This window comes from Zeus faber, assembly GCF_960531495.2.
Source record: "Zeus faber genome assembly, chromosome: 13".
In the NCBI taxonomy this organism is placed as follows: Eukaryota; Metazoa; Chordata; class Actinopteri; order Zeiformes; family Zeidae; genus Zeus; species Zeus faber.
Window position 1 is genome coordinate 4,340,950 of NC_137198.1, and position 18,180 is coordinate 4,359,129.

Consider the following 18,180-nt stretch of genomic DNA (forward strand, 5'->3'; position numbering starts at 1 on the left):
GGAGAATAAAATAAATCCCGTAAAAAAAGCATGATGACTCAGAGACCGATATTTCAGCGATTCTAGCGGGACAACGGCGAGGAAAAAAATGAACATATGAGTCTTGCAGAAGGTACGAGAAAGATGTGAGGGCGGGGTCGAAGGAAGAAGGAAGCAGGGCGGAGTGTTAGAGATGAGAGGTGGTGGGGTTTTTTTGGGGGCGGGGGGGGGGGGGGGGGGGTTTCGAGGTTCCTGTTTTTTGGCGTGCGGTGGAGAGCGCACACGGCTACCGCCAGGCGTGAGGTGGGTAATGAGGTAAAGGCTGTCAGTTCTGGTCCTGGTACGGAGTGGAGCTCACCTGGGAGGAGGTGGCCGCTCTAGGCGTACATGGTCAACTGGAGCCACTGCGCACGGGGCAAAGACACACACACACACACACACACAAACACACACACACACACACACACACACACACACACACACACACACGTGAGTATGACGCTCGCTTTGCGGCGTGCGACACCCGAAGGAATTTCCCATGTAATCAAATCGCGCGTCAGTAACAGCGACATAACATTTTACTTTAAACTATTCTCTGCAGCGGCCGAAGCCCTTCCGGAGCGCAATGACGGCTACAGGAGGTTGCCTTGTAGGAAGCAACGCTTAAGTCTGTTCGTGTCTCTTAAGACTTGAGTGCAAATAGAGTTTAGAAAAAGACCCCAAATAAAAGACAAGGTTATTTTTGCCTTCTTTGGTAAAACGCATGGAAAACTGTGGGGCGACTTTATGTTGACCGCTCTCAAAAAAGCAAGACTCTACATTTTCCCCGTTGGACTGCGCGGCGGCACAGTGGGGGGGCCGTAGCAGAGCGCCGCACTTTTCAACGGCAAAGCACGAAGCGAGGTTGTGCCTGGAAACGCGTAACGGAAGCAGCGGGTTGAAAAAGGGCGTTTCCAGCGTGTGATCAACTTACCTCCAGGACACTGAGTCTGATTGTGCCGTCTCCGTCCTGATCGAAGGCCTGGAAAGCCCCTGGAAACACACAAGCACAGGAGCTGGAGCCGGGATGGAGGCAACTACTGTTTGGGTCATCGCTTCCAACATACTACTACTAATACTTCTACTACTACCTTCCGGTAAATCTGCAACGGTTTTTCACTAATTCTTGCTCCAAATGTGGCTCAAACTTGAACCACAAGATGTCTGAAACACCCCGGTTCCAATAAGACCTCAACCATGTCTGTGGGTTTTGGCTGGACCCCTAATGACCAACTACTACTACAACTACTCATAATAATAGGTCACCACTACCACTAATAATAACAATAATAACCTACTACTAATAATAACAATAACCTACTACTACTGATGTTACTAAAACTAACCAAGACTAACCTGCACATGTATAAAAAAAAAGAAAACTGGATGATGATGTCACAAAGTGTCTTCAAGCTCCACAAGCTCGTCTCGCTGCACCACCTGACCTGAAACTCTAGAGCCTTGGCCTGTCGGTGATGCAAGAAGGTTTCGCTATTTCTGGTCAAGTTTCATCCTTTTTTCTGCTCTGTATGTGAACAGATGTGGATGAAACTTGGAAGCAGAGACGTCCCGGTTCCCACGACCGCTCAACTTTTAGTCTGAAAAGTGCCGACGGGATGGAGCCCTAATGAAAAATATAGCTGCAGGCAGCAATACAGGGAGGTCCAGTTTAGTCGTTTTAGGAAGGTATTACAGTTTTCCGAGTTCTGTGAAAGGCACAAGTTGCAAAAGTTACAGACAGGGTGTTTCAAGAATTGCCATCGTTCCTGGATGACACGGTGTGTGGACGCTGTCGTTCTAGTTTCCGGGGTTTCGTGAAAAGCAGCGCGAGTTACGGTTTTCCAAGTTTCTTTTAAACGCAGCCCCGGCTCAAGCTGTCTGTCTCCGTTTCGCGCTCGCAGGCGACTGGAAGGGGGGACGACTTCCGAGGGACGAAGCCTAGATTTATGTAACGTCGGATGATGATCACAAAGCGACCTGCACCCGAAACTGACGAAATAAAAAAAGTTTTTTACAACTTTCTTCCTCAAATGCGGGAGGATATTGATCAAACTCGAACGACAAGACGTCCGAAACGTCCCGGTTCTAGCGAGACCTCAGCCACGTCTCTTCAGAGACAACGTTGGGTAATAATAGGTAATAAAAAAAAGGAATAATAGGCCTGCTATCCGACACGAATATACAAAGTAAAATTCAGTTCCATCTATTTTCGCGGTGTTTCGAGCACGATTCCCTGATCCATCCCTGTAAACCAAGACATCCTCAAGTCCCAACCGTGTCGGCATCCAGACTTACTGAACATGGCCTCCAGCCGCACCAGGCAGCTGATGAAGCTGTCGAAGTCGATGTTCATGTTCTCGTTGGCGTAGCGCATGGTGATGATGTCATACAGCTGGTTGTTGAGACGGAAGCCTGAGCGGGACACAAGACACGTGACTGCACAGTGACGAGGACAGTCAGACCGTCAGTTCCGGAGGGTTTAACGTCGCCGTCCGCGGCGTCGCCCCAACCCAACTGACACAAGCACCTTCCACCCAAAACACCATCGGGCCTCAGTCACAGAACCTGCAAAGTTCAACCTGAATGTCTCGTTCCTCTTCATTTTGTTCTATCCCGGTTTAAAAAGAAAAAAGGGCCAAAGAGAACCCAAGGCGGGACTCGCGAAACTTGCAGATTTGACTTGGAAGCCGCGGTAGCTCAACTTTACCATCAAACCTGATCCTACGCACTTTTTTGTTGAACGGATCGCAAAAAAAGCAAAGCGTCGGAATAAAAACAATGAGCGGTTCTTGTTACGTCTGGGTTTGGAGGAAGGAACGTTCTCGTGCACAGCAGACACTCTGAGAGCTTTGGTTGAACTAATGGTGCGGGAACCCCTGGTTACCTGCGTCGTTGACGGCGTTCCTCATCTCGTAGCTGTTGATGCTCCCGGACTGGTCTGAGTTGTAGTGCTTGAAGATTCCCTGGAGGAGGAGGAAGCACATACAAATCAACCAGAACAGGAAGTGCTCAACCAGAGCGAAACCCTCCGAACAAAGTGTTCATTTTGATATCACAGGTCTGAGATGATGGGTTTGCAGATTTCGAACCTGCCACTGCTTGATCTTGTTCCACAGATGCCTGAACTCCTGGAGGTTGAGGCGCCCGGTTCCATCCATCTGAACGGACGGCGTTAAGACCAGCGACCAGTCATCCAACCAAGCCACTCCAAAAGTCACCCGTCAATCACAACTGTTCCCTAGGCCCCGCCTCCCCCACCCCTCACCCCCACCCCACCCCACCACTCCCACCCCCGCCCCCCCGCGTTCTCAATGTCCGTCATGGACCCTGCGGGGGTCTCTGCGGGTGGTGCCTCCTCGCAGCAGCACCGCCCGCCTGATGCACTCGATACAAAGGATACGTCCATCAGGGCGATCATGCTCCTGCAGCTCTCCAGGCTGAAGCCCTCCGTGTTCAGGTCCTTGTCTGGAGAGAGAGAGAGAGAGAAATGGAGAAGGAAAGATGGAGGGGGGAGAGGGAGCAAGAGAGGGAGAGGTGGAGAGAGAGAGAGATGGAGGGAGAGACTTGTCAGAATATTTTCTTGTTCATTTTTAGGTTTGTGGTGTGGGGATGGTGTGGTGGGCAGCCACACCTGACCTGGATCTAGGTGATTGGGTCAGGGTGGCTGTATGCCTGTTGCCCGATGATTGGTCTAAAGAGCAACAGGTAAAACCCCCATCCCCACACACACTCAGGGGAGGAGCCCTGTCATGACATGTTCTATCTGCTCCTGGTCCAACTCCAGCGAGCCCACTCTCTACAATAAACTGGTGTTCACAAACCCCTGTCTTCTGTGCCGAAGGGCCCTGAAAACGGCATTTAGGTGGCGTGTGGTGGCGAAACTGCCACACTGGCACCTGTACAGGGACTCTCTGGCACGGGGAAGGGACACAGAGGAGCCAACCGACGACGCCCTGGAGGCACCAGCCGTTCATCGGACGGCCCCAGCACCAACCCTCTTCTGACTGGCAGCAGCAGAACCCAGGGGGTCCGACGGAGGACCGGGGGAGAAGCAGGCGCAGCAACCACCACAGGTAACGGCTGGCAGCTAGCTTCCCCGCCCAGCAGCCATCACCAGGACCATCTAGCAGACCAGCAGCCAGGCCACCCCTCCAAGCAGGCCCCGCCACAGCCAAGACCGGCCACGCCTGCACCAGCCAACACAGCAGCTCGAGGTCCCACGCTAAGTTTTGTTTTGCCCCGTTCAAGGCATCGCTACCTACAGATGCCCTGAGAGTAATAATAAGTAATAATTGGAATAATGTCAAAATATAATTCACATCTCACTGGAAAGTCTGGGCGTGACACCCCTTCTAAATGTGCTTCAGTTGCACCAGCTCTCTGCAGACAATCGCACAGCGCTGCCCATTTTAAATAAATGTTTTGGTCTCCACGCAGTTACCAGCAGCTTTTGCGGCGCTTCGTGAATTAGACGCTCGCTCTTTCCCTCATTTGCACCGGTTTTAGTGGCCGCAAAAAAGCCGCGCAATCCCTTTGCGAATTCGCCGCACTGCGTGTGGATCCACGCAGCGTTTCCCGTTCCACCGAAATGCGTCGCGACGTAGAGTACCGGACCAACACCACCTGTCTAAGGAGCAGTGGGAGGAGCGCATCCAGGCCTGGCACGACGAGCACAGAGCCATGCTGAAGTGAGTGTCTGCCTGTCTGCCTGTCTGTCTGCCTATCTATCTGCCTGTCTGTCTGCCTACCTGTCTGTCTACCTACCTGTCTGTCTCTCTTCTATCTATCTATTCATCAATCTACGTATCTGCTATATATGTTCAACAATATGTTCATCTTGCTGGGGACCCCCTGGAACCTCTTGGAGGAACCCTTGGGGGGTCCCTGGACCCCACGTTGAGAGCCGCTGCCCTACGCTCGGTACCCGCAAGTTGTTTTGTTGATGTAAATCCATTCTCCGTCGTTTAAAGAGGAAAGGTCGACTCACGTTTGGACACGACTCTGTTGAGGACGTTCTTCAGTTCGTTGGCTGTGATTTCCATTTCCTGCGAGACGGACAGAGAGAGAGAGAGAGCGGGAGGAGACGCTGCCGTCAATCTGCACGTCAAACATCCCCGTCCCCGCGCGGACGGACGCGCCTCGGCTCAGAAGCCAGCGTGGGCCTGAACGCTTAAGGCCTCGCGGGCGACCCCCCCCCCCCCGCCACTCACATCTCCGGCTATCTCCTGAAAAATGGTCCGGAACTGCTGGTCCTCCTCGCTCTCCTCCCCCGCCGAGGCCGGGGCCGGCTGAGACGCCGCCGCAGAACAGGGAGGGAGGGGGAGGGATGGTGGGGGGAGGGAGGGGAGAGAGAGAGAGAGAGAGAGAGAGAGAGAGAGTGTCTGAGAGGCGCATCGGAGCGCTTGGAGCAACACTTTTACACTGTTTGTCGCGCTTCCGGGCCATTCACTATGTTTTGTTTTGGTTTTTTTTGGTGCGGAGCCGAAAGCCCGTTTGGCGGCAAATGAACGCGAGGTCTAGTCGGCGCGGCGCGCAGACGGCGGCGCGCGAGCAGCGGCGCGCGGGGGCGGCCGCTCCGTCCTTGTGGCGGGGTCAAATCAGTCCGCTGTAGGGAATCAGTCGTTTCTTTTGGAGGAAGTCGCAAAAGGGAACTCCTCGGCGACCGAGGGGTCAAACCGCAAAACGGGCTCCCTTTTTCGAAAGGGCCTCGGCCCCGTCGGGCAGCCAGACAGACGGCAAAAAACCAAAGCAGAGTATTTAGGAAGCGTCTCTCGGGCGTGGCGAGAGGAAACTCACCACTGGATGGTCGGCCTCGATCCTGTTCTCTATCTCCCTGGGTGGAAACCAACGGACAGCAGTCACCACGGTGGACACCAACACGGCCGACAAGTTCATTTGGACCATAAGACCGCGGCGCTGGCAGCCGACCGCCAAGCAACACGTGACCAATAGAGAATTTAACCAGAACTTGAATGGATTTGACAGCGGACGAGTCGTCCCCGCGCAATTTGCCGAACTCAGCGACTATACGGTTTGAAGGTCTTATGGTCCCATTCCCATATCAATGACTTAAATTGCAAGAATCATACCACAAACTCTTACCCTCTCATGGCTCGCTGTGAATAAAATTGGGTTAGTTTAGTACCACCTGTTGTTTCCTTCCTTTCGAAACTCAGTTTCACTCTTTTTCCTCTTCTTTTGCTTTTGTCCGTCTTGATTTGCAGGGGGCTCCACCTCTTGGAATAGTTTGTCGGGAGGCGAGGGGGCCCTGCGGCTCCGGCTCGGTGGGCTCGGGGGTTTGCTCACGGAACTACAAGTTTATCTGTATCATCCGAGTGGCTTTGGCTGTTTTGGAATCTGTCGCCGGGCGGTTTTCACGCCTTTCGCCGCTTCTCCGCTTCCGCTCCCGCAGACGAGAGGCCGCCCTGTCCTCCATCCAGAGCGGGGGCGGGGGCGGGGGCTGACGTTGTTTCGGACAATGTGTGTGTGGTGGTGGTGGTGGTGGTGGGGGAGGTGGGTTTAAGTATACTGAAAGGAAATGTTTACCGGAGCGTGCCCATATCTGTATCCGCTTGTCCTAAAAAAGATTCCATAACAGCTTCGAACTGGGGTCGATTTCTTCCAGCTCTACAAATCAAATCGCCGTTAAAATTGTTTGTCCTTGGTGCTTTTTTTTTTTTTCATCCCACCACAATCCCCCAAGCAATCCCATAAACAGACAGACCCCTCCCCCATGACGCACGCACACGCACACACACAAGCACACGCGCGCGCGCGCGCACACACACACACACACACACACACACACACACACACACACACACACACACACACACACACACACACACACACACACACACACACACACACACACACACACACACACACACACACACCAGTCAGAGCTAAACTACACAAGTTTATCATGTAGAGCTGGGAATCATCTGCATCGGTGGGTGTTAGAATTAGTAAAGATAATTCACTGCTGCTCTGTTATAAATCCATGATGTTGGAAATGTGTTTCCGCTTATTGGCAGATTTTGATCCAATTGGATGTCGTTTTTAAAAAACAACACTTCCACCTCAACAATTCGTAGATTTTGAAGCCTTGAGGCCCTTTCCGATGAATAACGTTGGATTCCGTCTGATTTTACCTCCAGAATCACAACATCACTCCATTCATTTACGATTGACACCGGTGGGAATTCTAAATGGAAGAGCAACACTTGACGTTAACGTTGGCTCCTTTTCATGTGTTAAATAATTTTACTCATACCAGGAATTAGTATTAACCGCCCGGTACCACCGAGTCATGGTCTGATGATGCCCAGCCCTACAAATAAACACCAACACATGGATCGCATGGAACAAATATCTGATTATGAAACACAAGTGTAACCGTACTGTAATACATCACATCCTGTCATACATGTGATTCTAGACTGTCAAGCGTCTCGTTTCCCTCGGCGCCACGCGCAGCGCCCGGCGCTCCCTCGCCCACTCACTCTGAGGTGTTCCTCTTTTCAGAGAAGACCCGCAGGATGAACTCGCCCTCCTGGTGCGGCTCGTAGGTGGAGGGCACGATGACGTACTCCCCGGGGCTCAGGCGGAAGCGCTGCGTCACCTCGCGCAGGTTGATGTAGGACTTGCAGCGAGCCTTGGACGAGTTGAACAGGAAGAAGTCCTTCTGCATGTGCTGCTTGTTGCCGTGCATCTGCAGCCGAGAGGAGGGTACCAAACGTTGAGGGTTTTGGTGGGAAATCAGTGATATTATCGAACGGATCAAATGGGTAATGATTATTAGAATAAAAAATATATTACATTGATTGGATATGATTAATATAATTTGATATTTTATTTTATTTTATATATATATATATTTTTTTTCCATATTTATCAATAATATTATAAAATATATAATATTATATTTTTCATTTCACTATTATCATACATACATATTAATATTGGAATATTATACACAATATCAAAATAAGTTACTAACCTGAAATAACAAAAAACAATATATAAACAATGTCCATACAACACACACACACACACACACACACACACACACACACACACATATATATATATAAAAAGAAAGTAAGAAATGCAGGCAAGAAGAATAATGATGCTCTGCTGCCAGAGGGTCCTTTACCCTTCCTTACCTCCTTTGGAACCTATGGGTAGAGAAAAAACAACATTAGTTGAATGATGTGGTTGTAGAATTGAACTATGCTGTTTCTAGGATGCAATGGGATGATTTTACATCATTGTAATTATTTCTTGGCCATGCACGTATGCATCATTAAGGTTACTGATTATACTTATTTGTCAGAAGTGGAACACATTGAATTATACAAGAATAAATCAATCACTTCATTTTTATGATAATTACTAGTTTATATACAGTATCTATATTTTTGTGGTGAATTCGACTCCAGGTGACCTCACCTCATAAATGGCAAACCCGATGGTGAACAGGTTGGCCCCCATCTTGCGTTCTTTCCTCCGGTTCTTCTGCATCAGCGCCACCACGAAGGTGCAGGCCACCTCGTTGTCCTCTGGGTCGTCGTCCTCCTCCAGGAGGCGGAGACGGTACTGAGGGTTGGTCCAGAACGTGTCTGCACGGAACGCCCAAGCAGTCACTGCATCGTGTATTTACATCGAAACGTCGTCAAACCGACACTTATCTTTGCGGACTCAGTTTCCTTTACAGAATGTAAAGGATCATTTGACGACGCTCCCTGGTCCGAGGCCTTCAGCTGGACGAAGAGCGGAACTACTGGGTGTGTTGCATTTTGTCAGAATAAGATTTTTTATGGTGGCAGAAAAGTTACGTCTGTGATGGTTGAATAGTTACGACCCAGAGCTCTTAAGCCAATGATATGTTAGTCCTTCTGATTGGTTTTAGGCCAAATGGAAGTTACTGTCATGTCAAACTTTGTCCGTTAGATTGTTTAATTTTTTAAGCATCTAAAGCCAAATTATATTTCAGTGTCAACAGATTTAAATGTGGGTTAAGAGGCTAGGGCCTTAATTATTTTACCATTATTATTTTACCGTTATTCTACACTTTCGCTCAAAGGCGGATAGTACAAAATGAGGAAAAACAGTATAAGCCTACACATGGTCTATTGAAGGTGTAGCCGTGGAGCTGCAACTAACGGCTATCTTAAATGAAGATTCATCTGTGGATTATTTTCTCGATTAATCGATTAGTTGTTTTTCCCATTAAATGTCAGAAAATGCTGAAAAATGTTGATCCACTGTCTCCCAAAGCCCAAGGCCATTTCTTGATTTGTCCGCAACCCAAAGATATTCAGTTTGTGTCATACAGGACTAAAGAAACAAGAAAATATTCACATTGAAGAAGCTGGAATCAGAGAATTTGGAAAATTTCTTCTTATAAAATGGTTCAAAACGATTAATCGATAATCAAAACAGTCGGCGATTAATTTAATAGTTGGCAACTAATCGAATAATTGTTTCAGCTTTATTTAGCAGTTCACCAATTTTTGTTTTGACGGACGAATCGCACTGAACAGCAGGCTCTAATTGAAGGCTACACCACTTTTAAAACTTTTTATGTATTTTTTTCCCGGTACCTGGGTAGTTCCTGCAGCCCCCGGCGGAGCAGCCCCTCACCCAGCGTCCCTCATTCACCGACACCGTCCACTTGTGGATCTTGTCGTCTTCCAGGGCGTCAGGCGTTAGGTTGCAGATCTCGATCTTGGTGTAGTTCTTCTTGAAGTCCTCGAAGGACATCCTGGACGGGAAGTAGTGGAGAGATGTGCTCACCATCAACACAGTCACATTAATCGATTAATCGATTGACGACTTAAAATAATCAAATGATGTCATATATTTTACATCAAGTTATTGAGGTAAAATCTTTGGATTCCCTCATCATCCCAATAGAGTAGAGGGAGAGTAGACACCATCCACCTCTTCTGGAGATATCAGATCATTCAACATATATTAATATTACATTATTCCATATTTCAATATTATACATGATATCAAAAGAGGTATTGACCTGAAAAAAGACAATATCATTCCATGTAGTCACTTTGTCAAAAATAAAATCTATTTTCAATCATTGTCAATAAGAAGTATTTAGATTTTTTTTTAGTAATGATATAAATGTATCCTTCATTTGGAATTGAAAATGCTCAATACAAATTTTTAGCACTAATACTTTTCTTTCTCATACTATACTACTTCACTTTAAAGAAAAACAAATAACATAATAGTATAATGATAATAATAATAATAATAATAATAATAATAATAATAATAATAATAAATATAGCTGCAGGCAGTGAAACACGGGGTCCAGTTTAGTGGTGCTTTACAGTTTCCCGGGTTCTCTGAAACTCAGCACAATTTTCAGAGTTTACTTTGAACACAGCATGGGCTCCCCCCGGTCTGTCGTCTACTGTTTGCTCGTCTGGAGGAGCAACCACTGCACGGTCTACACAGCACAACCCTCCTGCCTTTACAACGACCTTCCATGTTTGCCTGTAAAGCAGAACCTCTCATTGTTATAACTCACTGTGTTGTCTGTGGAAATAGAGCTGCACTCTCAGTGACGGGTGGCTGTTTGGTGGCTGTTTGGTGGCTGTTTGGTGCCATTTGGTGGCGTTTGGTGCTGTTTGGTGGCATCAGTTATTAGCCGAGTTTTTTCCTTTAATTACATTTTCAGGAAGTTACGTTTCCATGAAATATGAAAAACGTTGTGGTACTTCTGTGAGTAATTACTATTGCACAAATTCTATTTTTGCGACGCCTCGCTGGATCTTGAACGCGTCACTCAGGCGCACATTTCAGTGGTCTCAACTGGACGGGGTGACGACGTTTTAAGGATTATTATTTATTATATTTTTCATTAATCCAGCAAAGTAATGCGGAGCACGGATTTAAAATATCAATCTGACAGATCGACAGACATCTACCAGGTAAGAAGTTATATAAATATACACATAAATCCATAGTTTGGTAACGTGTAAACACTACAGAGTGACAGAGTCCACGCTGCACACTGGACACGGCCCAACTGGACATTCTCAATCAGAACCTGCACATTTATAGTAAATAATATGACGATGTCGGAAAACGTTTTACAGTAAATATAATTTATAGTAAATAATTTGATGACGTCATAAAGCGTCTTACTGTAAATATAGTTTATAGTTAATATGTGATGACGTCATAAAGCGTCCTACTGTAAATAACGTTTATAGTAAATAATGTGATGATGTCATAAAGCATCCTACTGTAAATATAATGTATAGTTAATATGTGATGACGTCATAAAGCGTCTTACTGTAAATATCATTTATAGTGAATAATGTGATGACGTCATAAAGCATCCTACTGTAAATATCATTTTTAGTAAATAATGTGATGACGTCATAAAGCGTCTTACTGTAAATATCATTTATAGTAAATAATGTGATGACGTCATAAAGCATCCTACTGTAAATATCATTTTTAGTAAACAATGTGATGACGTCATAAAGCGTCTTACTGTAAATATCATTTATAGTAAATAATGTGATGACGTCATAAAGCATCCTACTGTAAATATCATTTATAGTTAATATGTGATGACGTCATAAAGCGTCTTACTGTAAATATCATCTCCTTCATTTTAGAACCAGACATGTGACGTGTCAGTTAACCAAGACCAACTGAATATTTGGGATCAGAGTTGTTTGGTTTTTCATGAATATCTGCTCCGTATGTGGATCCTTTTGGATGAAAACAAACCACAAGATCCTTGTGACATAGCGGTTTGAACGACACCTCAACCGTGTTCGTAGCCTATGCTGAAGAATGTGTTTCCGATAGTTTTACCCGGGTTGGACATATTTTGGCATCAGGCGTACTGGCTCGTCAGTGTTAAAAACGCTCAAAATTAGTTTTTTCACTAACATCTCGATTTGGATGAAACTTCAACCACGAGGTTGGCGTGACAGCGCGGTTTAAACAAGACGTCAACCGTGTGTTCTGCCGAAGTCGGTGTTCCAGATCGTTTTAGGGTTCAAAATTCTGAGGTTTTTTTCCTGAACAATAACAACGTGGGCTGGACCCCCAATGATAATGAAAAAGTACAAATAACTTTACAAAATGTTGTGGTTTCCCTCCATTGAACGAGTGCACAGTAGATTACCTCTTCACCATTTTAAGAATCGAGGCGTTTTTATTTCAGTTCACATTCCTTAATAAAATACAAACTCACCAGAACTCTCCGTCCTCGGCGTTCTGATGCTGCAGCTTCTCCTTTTCCACCTTGGACAGAGACGCCCACTCCTTAGAGCTGACGGAGCGCGAGGGAAAGCACGGTGACAAATTCTGTTTCTACTGGTGGAGGGGTATTACTGTGTGTCTTCATGTTCAAACTGAACCAAACGTTCCAGCTTTCCGGCAGAACTTCCCTCCGGCTCTTGATGTCAATCCAATATCACAGTAAACGTACAAAGCAGGGTCGCCACTTGAACAGAGTTAAACAGTTTTTTGGGGGCTCAGAAAGGAACTTTTTTTGCATCGAAGAACTTGGCTATTAAATATTCACCCACATATAGTCTGTGATAATTGGGCCTCTGTCAAAAAAAAAGGGTCACCTTCTGTCTACTTCAAAATAAAAGTCCCCCTAATATCACTAATCGAGTCTATTAAATAAAGAATTACGAGTTAAGGTGATGGTGCTTGACGGTCACGTACTTGTCGCTCCAGGAGCCGTTCCACTCCACCTGACCCCACGGGTTCCTCAGGCGCACCAGACGCACTTTGGATTCCTTGTGCTGAGAGTGTTTGCACTGGGGAACCGCAAAAAGAAAAAGGTGTGAAATGACTAGGGGGCGGACTGAATAAAGTGATGATAAGATTGTGGTAAGAACGGGATCCACTCCGCATCCGTTTCTCTGCCCTCACCTCCTCCACCGCCGTCACGGAGTAGGCGTGGCCCTTCACCAGTCCCGTCACGGTGCGAGTCTCAAAGCGAGCGGGAACCAGGGACTGGAGACGCGCAAGACAAACAGAAACGTCGACAGGATGAAAAGGAGCTCAACAGTTTGTCACCTGCGAAACCACGAGCAGGGGGGCCCCCAGGAGCCGCTGACTCACGTCGATGGAGCAGCCCATGAGGGAGCCTCGCTCCAGGGCTTTCTTCATGATCTTGTAGAGCTCCTTGGGCGCCTCCTTCATCTCGTAGAACTCCGTCACCCCGCCGGTGAAGTCCTCCATGGCCTCGGTTGTGTTCCCGCCCTTCAGGGCCTCGTAGGAGCCGTGCAGCCTGCGGCGAGAGCGAGACAGGTGGGGTTTATGGGGGCGGGGTGGGGCGGGGGGCGACAGCGAGAAGCGTTTTGCTACGTCACCCACTTGGCGTAGGCCTTCTCCAGCAGCGCGCTCCAGAACTCGTTCCTCTCGGCCGACTTGGTGAACACCAGCTGGTTGTTGAAGGTGGGGATGCGGTCGTCGATGACGACGTCCACCCAGTCGCCATAGCGCCAGAACTGGACGGAAGGAAACAAAAAACAATTGTTATGAAACAAAACACATTTTAATTTAAACAAATCTCTTTATAGCTTTTAATGTTATAACAATATTGATTATCTTAATTATTTTTAATATTCAAAAGAGAAACAAATATATAAAAGTATACAGAATATACAAAATGTGGTTCTAATACACAAGGTGAATTAAAAATGAATTGCAGTATGGTTGCTATAGTCATTAGTTTTTTTGGTATAAATATACACAGATCAGCACAACATTAAAAGCACCACTAATAACAACTCATATTGTGTAGCTCCCCTAATGTCCCCAAAACAGCTGTGACCCGTGGAGGCATGGACTCCACCAGACTCTGAAGGTGTCCTGTGGTGTCTGGCACCAAGACGTTAGCAGCAGATCCTTTAAGTCCTGGAGGTTGTGAGGTGGGGCCCCCATGGGTCGGGCTTGTTGTTCCAGCACATCCCACGGTTGCTCCATCGGATCGGACCCTAACCCCAACCATCCAGATGATGTCGAAGAAAACGTGATTCATCAGACCTCCACCTTCTTCCATTGCTCCATGGTTTAGTTGTGATGCTCACATGTCCATTGTAGGTGCTTTGGGTGGTGGACAGGGGTCAGCATGGACACTGTGAGCGCTCCCATACGCAGCAAGCTGTGATGCACTGTGTGTTCTACACCTTTCTATCATAGCAACATTCACCTTTTCAACACTTTGTGCTACAGTAGTTCTTGTCTGGGATCGAACCAGACGGGCTAGACTTCACTCCCCATGTGTATCAATGAGCCTTGGGCCCCATGGTCCTGTCGCTGCTTCACCGGTCGTCCTTCCTTGGACCTCTTTTGGTCGGTAGTAACCACTGCATAGCGGGAACAAGACCTGTGCTTGTGGAGATGCTCTGACCCAGTCGTCCAGCATCACAATGTGCTCCTTGTCAAAGTGGCTCAGATCCTTACGCTGCTTCAACACATCAACTTCAACAACTGACTCTTCACTTGCTGCCTCATATAATAATAATATATAACAGTATAAATATATAAATATATAATAATCATATCTAAAAGTGTATATATATATATATATATATATATATATATATATACATACACACCATCCCTTGACAGGTGCCATTGGAACCAGATGATCAATGTTATTCATTTCACCTGTCACTGGTTTAATGTTGTGGCTGATCGGTGTAAATATAGATGGGATATTTCAGTACAGATAAATACATACGTATAAAAATTGTTTACAAACTGTATCCATGCCTGTAAGTTACTACAGTAACTAAGTTCTTTCTTTATAAAAATTAAGTTATTGGCTCCCACGGTCTCCTAAGATCCTGGGCAAAATAAACATTCATACTTAAAAACACTTTTACAGTTGCTTCCGAGGCCTGCCAGGCTCCACGGAAGCCACACGAGGACCCGTTCCCACGTGCCGGAGCTTGAATGCAACGCTTTGGAAAAGGAAAAGAAAAGCCTCAGAAGGGAGGTGTGTGTGGAGGTGGGGGTGGTGCGGTTTCGAGACCTGGAAGTGGAAGATGCCGCCGTAGCCCTCGGAGAAGCTCTGGTCCTGGGGGACGACGCGGTACAGGAGCTTCTCGTTCAGCGTGAGGCAGGCGATGGCGGCCAGCAGCCAGCAGTCCCCTACGGAGCAACGCCTCCAAGGTTATTGGTACGGTCCGTCAGCACAGAACAGCGCAAAAAAACCCCGCGCCAGCTTCACATTTCACGGAAGTAAAAACGTCACGCTCTTGACCTCCACCCGGGAAGAAACCCCGAGAAGGGACCCGGGCGAGGGATCCTCCTTCCAGGACGGAAGTGCTACGCGAAATAAAACCCGGTTGACTCCCATGAAAACGTTTATCATTTATATTTGATAACAAGCACAGCGGATGACAGCGAGGCTACAATAACTGATTTGAGGGGATATGATGGGCTGGTCTGGATATTCATCCCTTTGGTTCCTCCTCTGTTGACTGACCTCATGCAATGAATGAATGAATCTTTCAACACAACGGGAGCATCAACTCTTGCTCCGTGTGTAAATACCGTCCGCCTGAGTGGGATGGGACCGCGATGACTTGATTAATTTCCTTCCTTTTACAAAATCAGTTTGGATGTCTCCTAATGCAAAATGATGTGTCGTGGAATAACGTATCAGTCATTTATATATTTATATATACATATAAAAGCAAATCGATTTTCTGCTTTTTTGGTCCACTGAAGCATGCGCGGTAGGATGTCTGTAGTGGATCATGCCATCATGATCATTATGGGATGTTCTGTCCAAACGACTGTAGGTCGACTGTCTTCACGTGATAAAAACAATTTGATCTGGCCGTCGAAAGAATAAAAACACAACCGGGCCGCGGGACAAGGAGCACGGCCGTCGCGTTTCTCGACGGCCGCGCTCCTTGTGTTTGACGAGCGCAGCGGCGAAAGGCAGAAACGGTCTGTTGTGGTTTCGTTGAGGAACGAGAGCACCTGCGAGTGCTGACGTGCATGTTTTCCCTCCAGGTGTGTGTGTGTGTGTGTGTGTGCAACAGTAAAACAATATCATTTATTTTTGTGTTTTCCTCTCCAAATGAGTCGGGCGCTGCAGCGACGGCCCTGAGCTTTGTCTGCCTCTCCTTTATTCGCGGCCGGAGCGGGACAATGAGAAGTGCTGCCGGTAGGATTCCCTTCCAAAGAGTAAGCACAATCCGGGGAGAAACGCTGCGAGCGGAGAGAGGCCGCGTGCGGGGGAATTGTTGGATGTTTGTGTTCCCGTGAGCCCTGCGCTCACGCCCCGGTCTGGGAACCCCGATGTAAAAACATTAGATTTTTTTGATTTGATTGATTACCATTGATGTTGAAATCCCCAAATGGCCAGGAAAACTCTCAAATTTGGCCCTGTTGCCGACTGAAGAGTGAAGGTTATTTCATTTATGGAATTAAAGAGGCGTCCCTGTGATGGTGTTGCTCTCTAGTTCGTTCCAACTAGTGTCAGGGTCAAAGTGTTGGGGTCAGAGGTCAGATCACTTCGCAGCCGACACAAAAATTTAGACTCGACATGAAATGGAAACGTTGACGGTCACACGGCCGACGCAGCACAATGACACACCGGTTAATCATCGGGATAAAACCACGAATAAACAAAACGTTAGTTTACCCAGGTCTCCCTGGCAGATGTCTGTCCTGCTGGCTCCGCCCACAATGAACTGAGGGTTCTCACAGATCTCCTGCAGACAAAGTCATAAACGGCATTGTTTTAGGAAACGGCCGTGAAGGAACTTTTCGTGTAAAACCTGACATCCCTCATCGGTATGCGTCGCCACATGAGTCCTCATATGAGTCCATGCTCTAGGAGTCTTTCAGCCAAGCAAAGAGGAAACATTTACATTTTGGAGGCTTTTTTCTAACCAGCTATCGTCCTTCTGACACTCGGTGGCGAAGACACAGCATGACTCCAGGCCGTCCTTGTAGGACCGGCGAAGAGTACTTTAATCCCCAAATGAAGGCCTCTGGCGGCCGTCTACATCTCCAGGCACAAGACAATAATCGCATCGAGGATGAGAAGCTCTCGCGAGTTCTCAGCCCGGAGAAATAATCCCTTCGTCGGAATCACTGAAATTCCACCGAAGGGTGTTTTTTTTCCGGCGCGGGCGGCATCCCGCCTCGCCCCCGCGTCAATCCCGCTCCTACCTTGGGCCTCTTCCAGACGATGTTCTTGACCTTGTTGGACTTGTGGCCCAGCTCCTTGTAGCCCAGCGACTCCACGGTGGCCGGGAAGGTGTCATCCTCGAAGGGCGTCTTCTTCTGGAGACACTCCTGCTTCAGGGCGCTGAAGTCCTGGCCGCTGAAGCGCAGGGGCTTGCTCAGGGACCCTTCCCCGTCCCTGCGCTCCCGCTCCCGGATGAGGCGGTCGCAGAAAAAGCCGGACGGTGTGTAGGGCATTGCGTCTCAGCTGACTTATGTTTGGTTTTTTTTTTGAAAACAAGGCTTGGCCACTTGTAGTGAAGTCTTACAACACCGCCTAGAAGCCCTGGCATAAATCCAAACAGCTGATCTCTGATTGGCTCTTTGTTGGAGTGACGCCCCCTCCCCTCGGTTATGGAGCGGACGCAGGTGTGAAAGAGTCATACACTCCACATGCATTCACTGGTGCGTTGGCATGAGCGCACACACACACGCGCACACAGACGCACACACACACACACACACTCGCTCAGGTATACGCACACACACACACAGAAAAACTATTTGTTGCGCTCCCATTGGACGCCACACAATGCCGCTCCCCCGGCTGTAGTGCTTTGGTGCCATCATTGTTGGGTGAGACAAAGGGCGGTGGGCGTGTAAAGAGGGGTCAGTGGATGCCCTGCCTCAGCAGAAGGCATTCAACGCCCCAAAAAAAGAACCCCATTCTCAGCATCGAGCAGTCTCAGCACAACCACGCCGGCCCGATGCTATGGAGACGAGCGGCGCCCGTGCCTCGCGGCCAGGGAGAAACGTTACATAAGTACAGCGGTTCTGACATCCAGGACGGGTGTGTCCAATCAGATCAGGCGGCGAGAGATTAAACAAACAGCGGCTCGATACGCATCGCAACGCAAGCTAGGGGACGGGAAGGACGTCGGCGCCGAAACTACCACG

General features: G+C 47.8%; 1 protein-coding gene across 3 annotated transcripts; it reads right to left on the reverse strand.

The window, feature by feature from the left end:
* Positions 1-293: 293 nt before the first annotated feature.
* capn3a (calpain 3a, (p94)) lies at positions 294-17,481 on the reverse strand (the record flags this gene model as incomplete). Of its 3 annotated transcripts, none has more annotated exons than XM_080012201.1 (21): positions 294-383; positions 953-1,011; positions 2,314-2,430; positions 2,903-2,981; positions 3,108-3,176; positions 3,419-3,483; positions 5,006-5,063; positions 5,229-5,306; positions 5,815-5,851; positions 7,524-7,732; positions 8,187-8,198; positions 8,473-8,642; positions 9,627-9,787; positions 12,266-12,343; positions 12,748-12,842; positions 12,958-13,041; positions 13,150-13,318; positions 13,405-13,538; positions 15,071-15,189; positions 16,697-16,766; positions 17,230-17,481. In XM_080012201.1, the coding sequence occupies 21 exons, from the start codon at positions 17,479-17,481 to the stop codon at positions 357-359; spliced, it is 2,142 nt and encodes a 713-aa protein (XP_079868327.1). In that variant the 3' UTR covers positions 294-356. The 3 variants fall into 3 exon arrangements, with proteins under 3 accessions (XP_079868327.1, XP_079868326.1, XP_079868325.1); XM_080012200.1 differs by having other exon boundaries at positions 5,208-5,306; XM_080012199.1 differs by having other exon boundaries at positions 5,187-5,306.
* Positions 17,482-18,180: the final 699 nt, after the last annotated feature.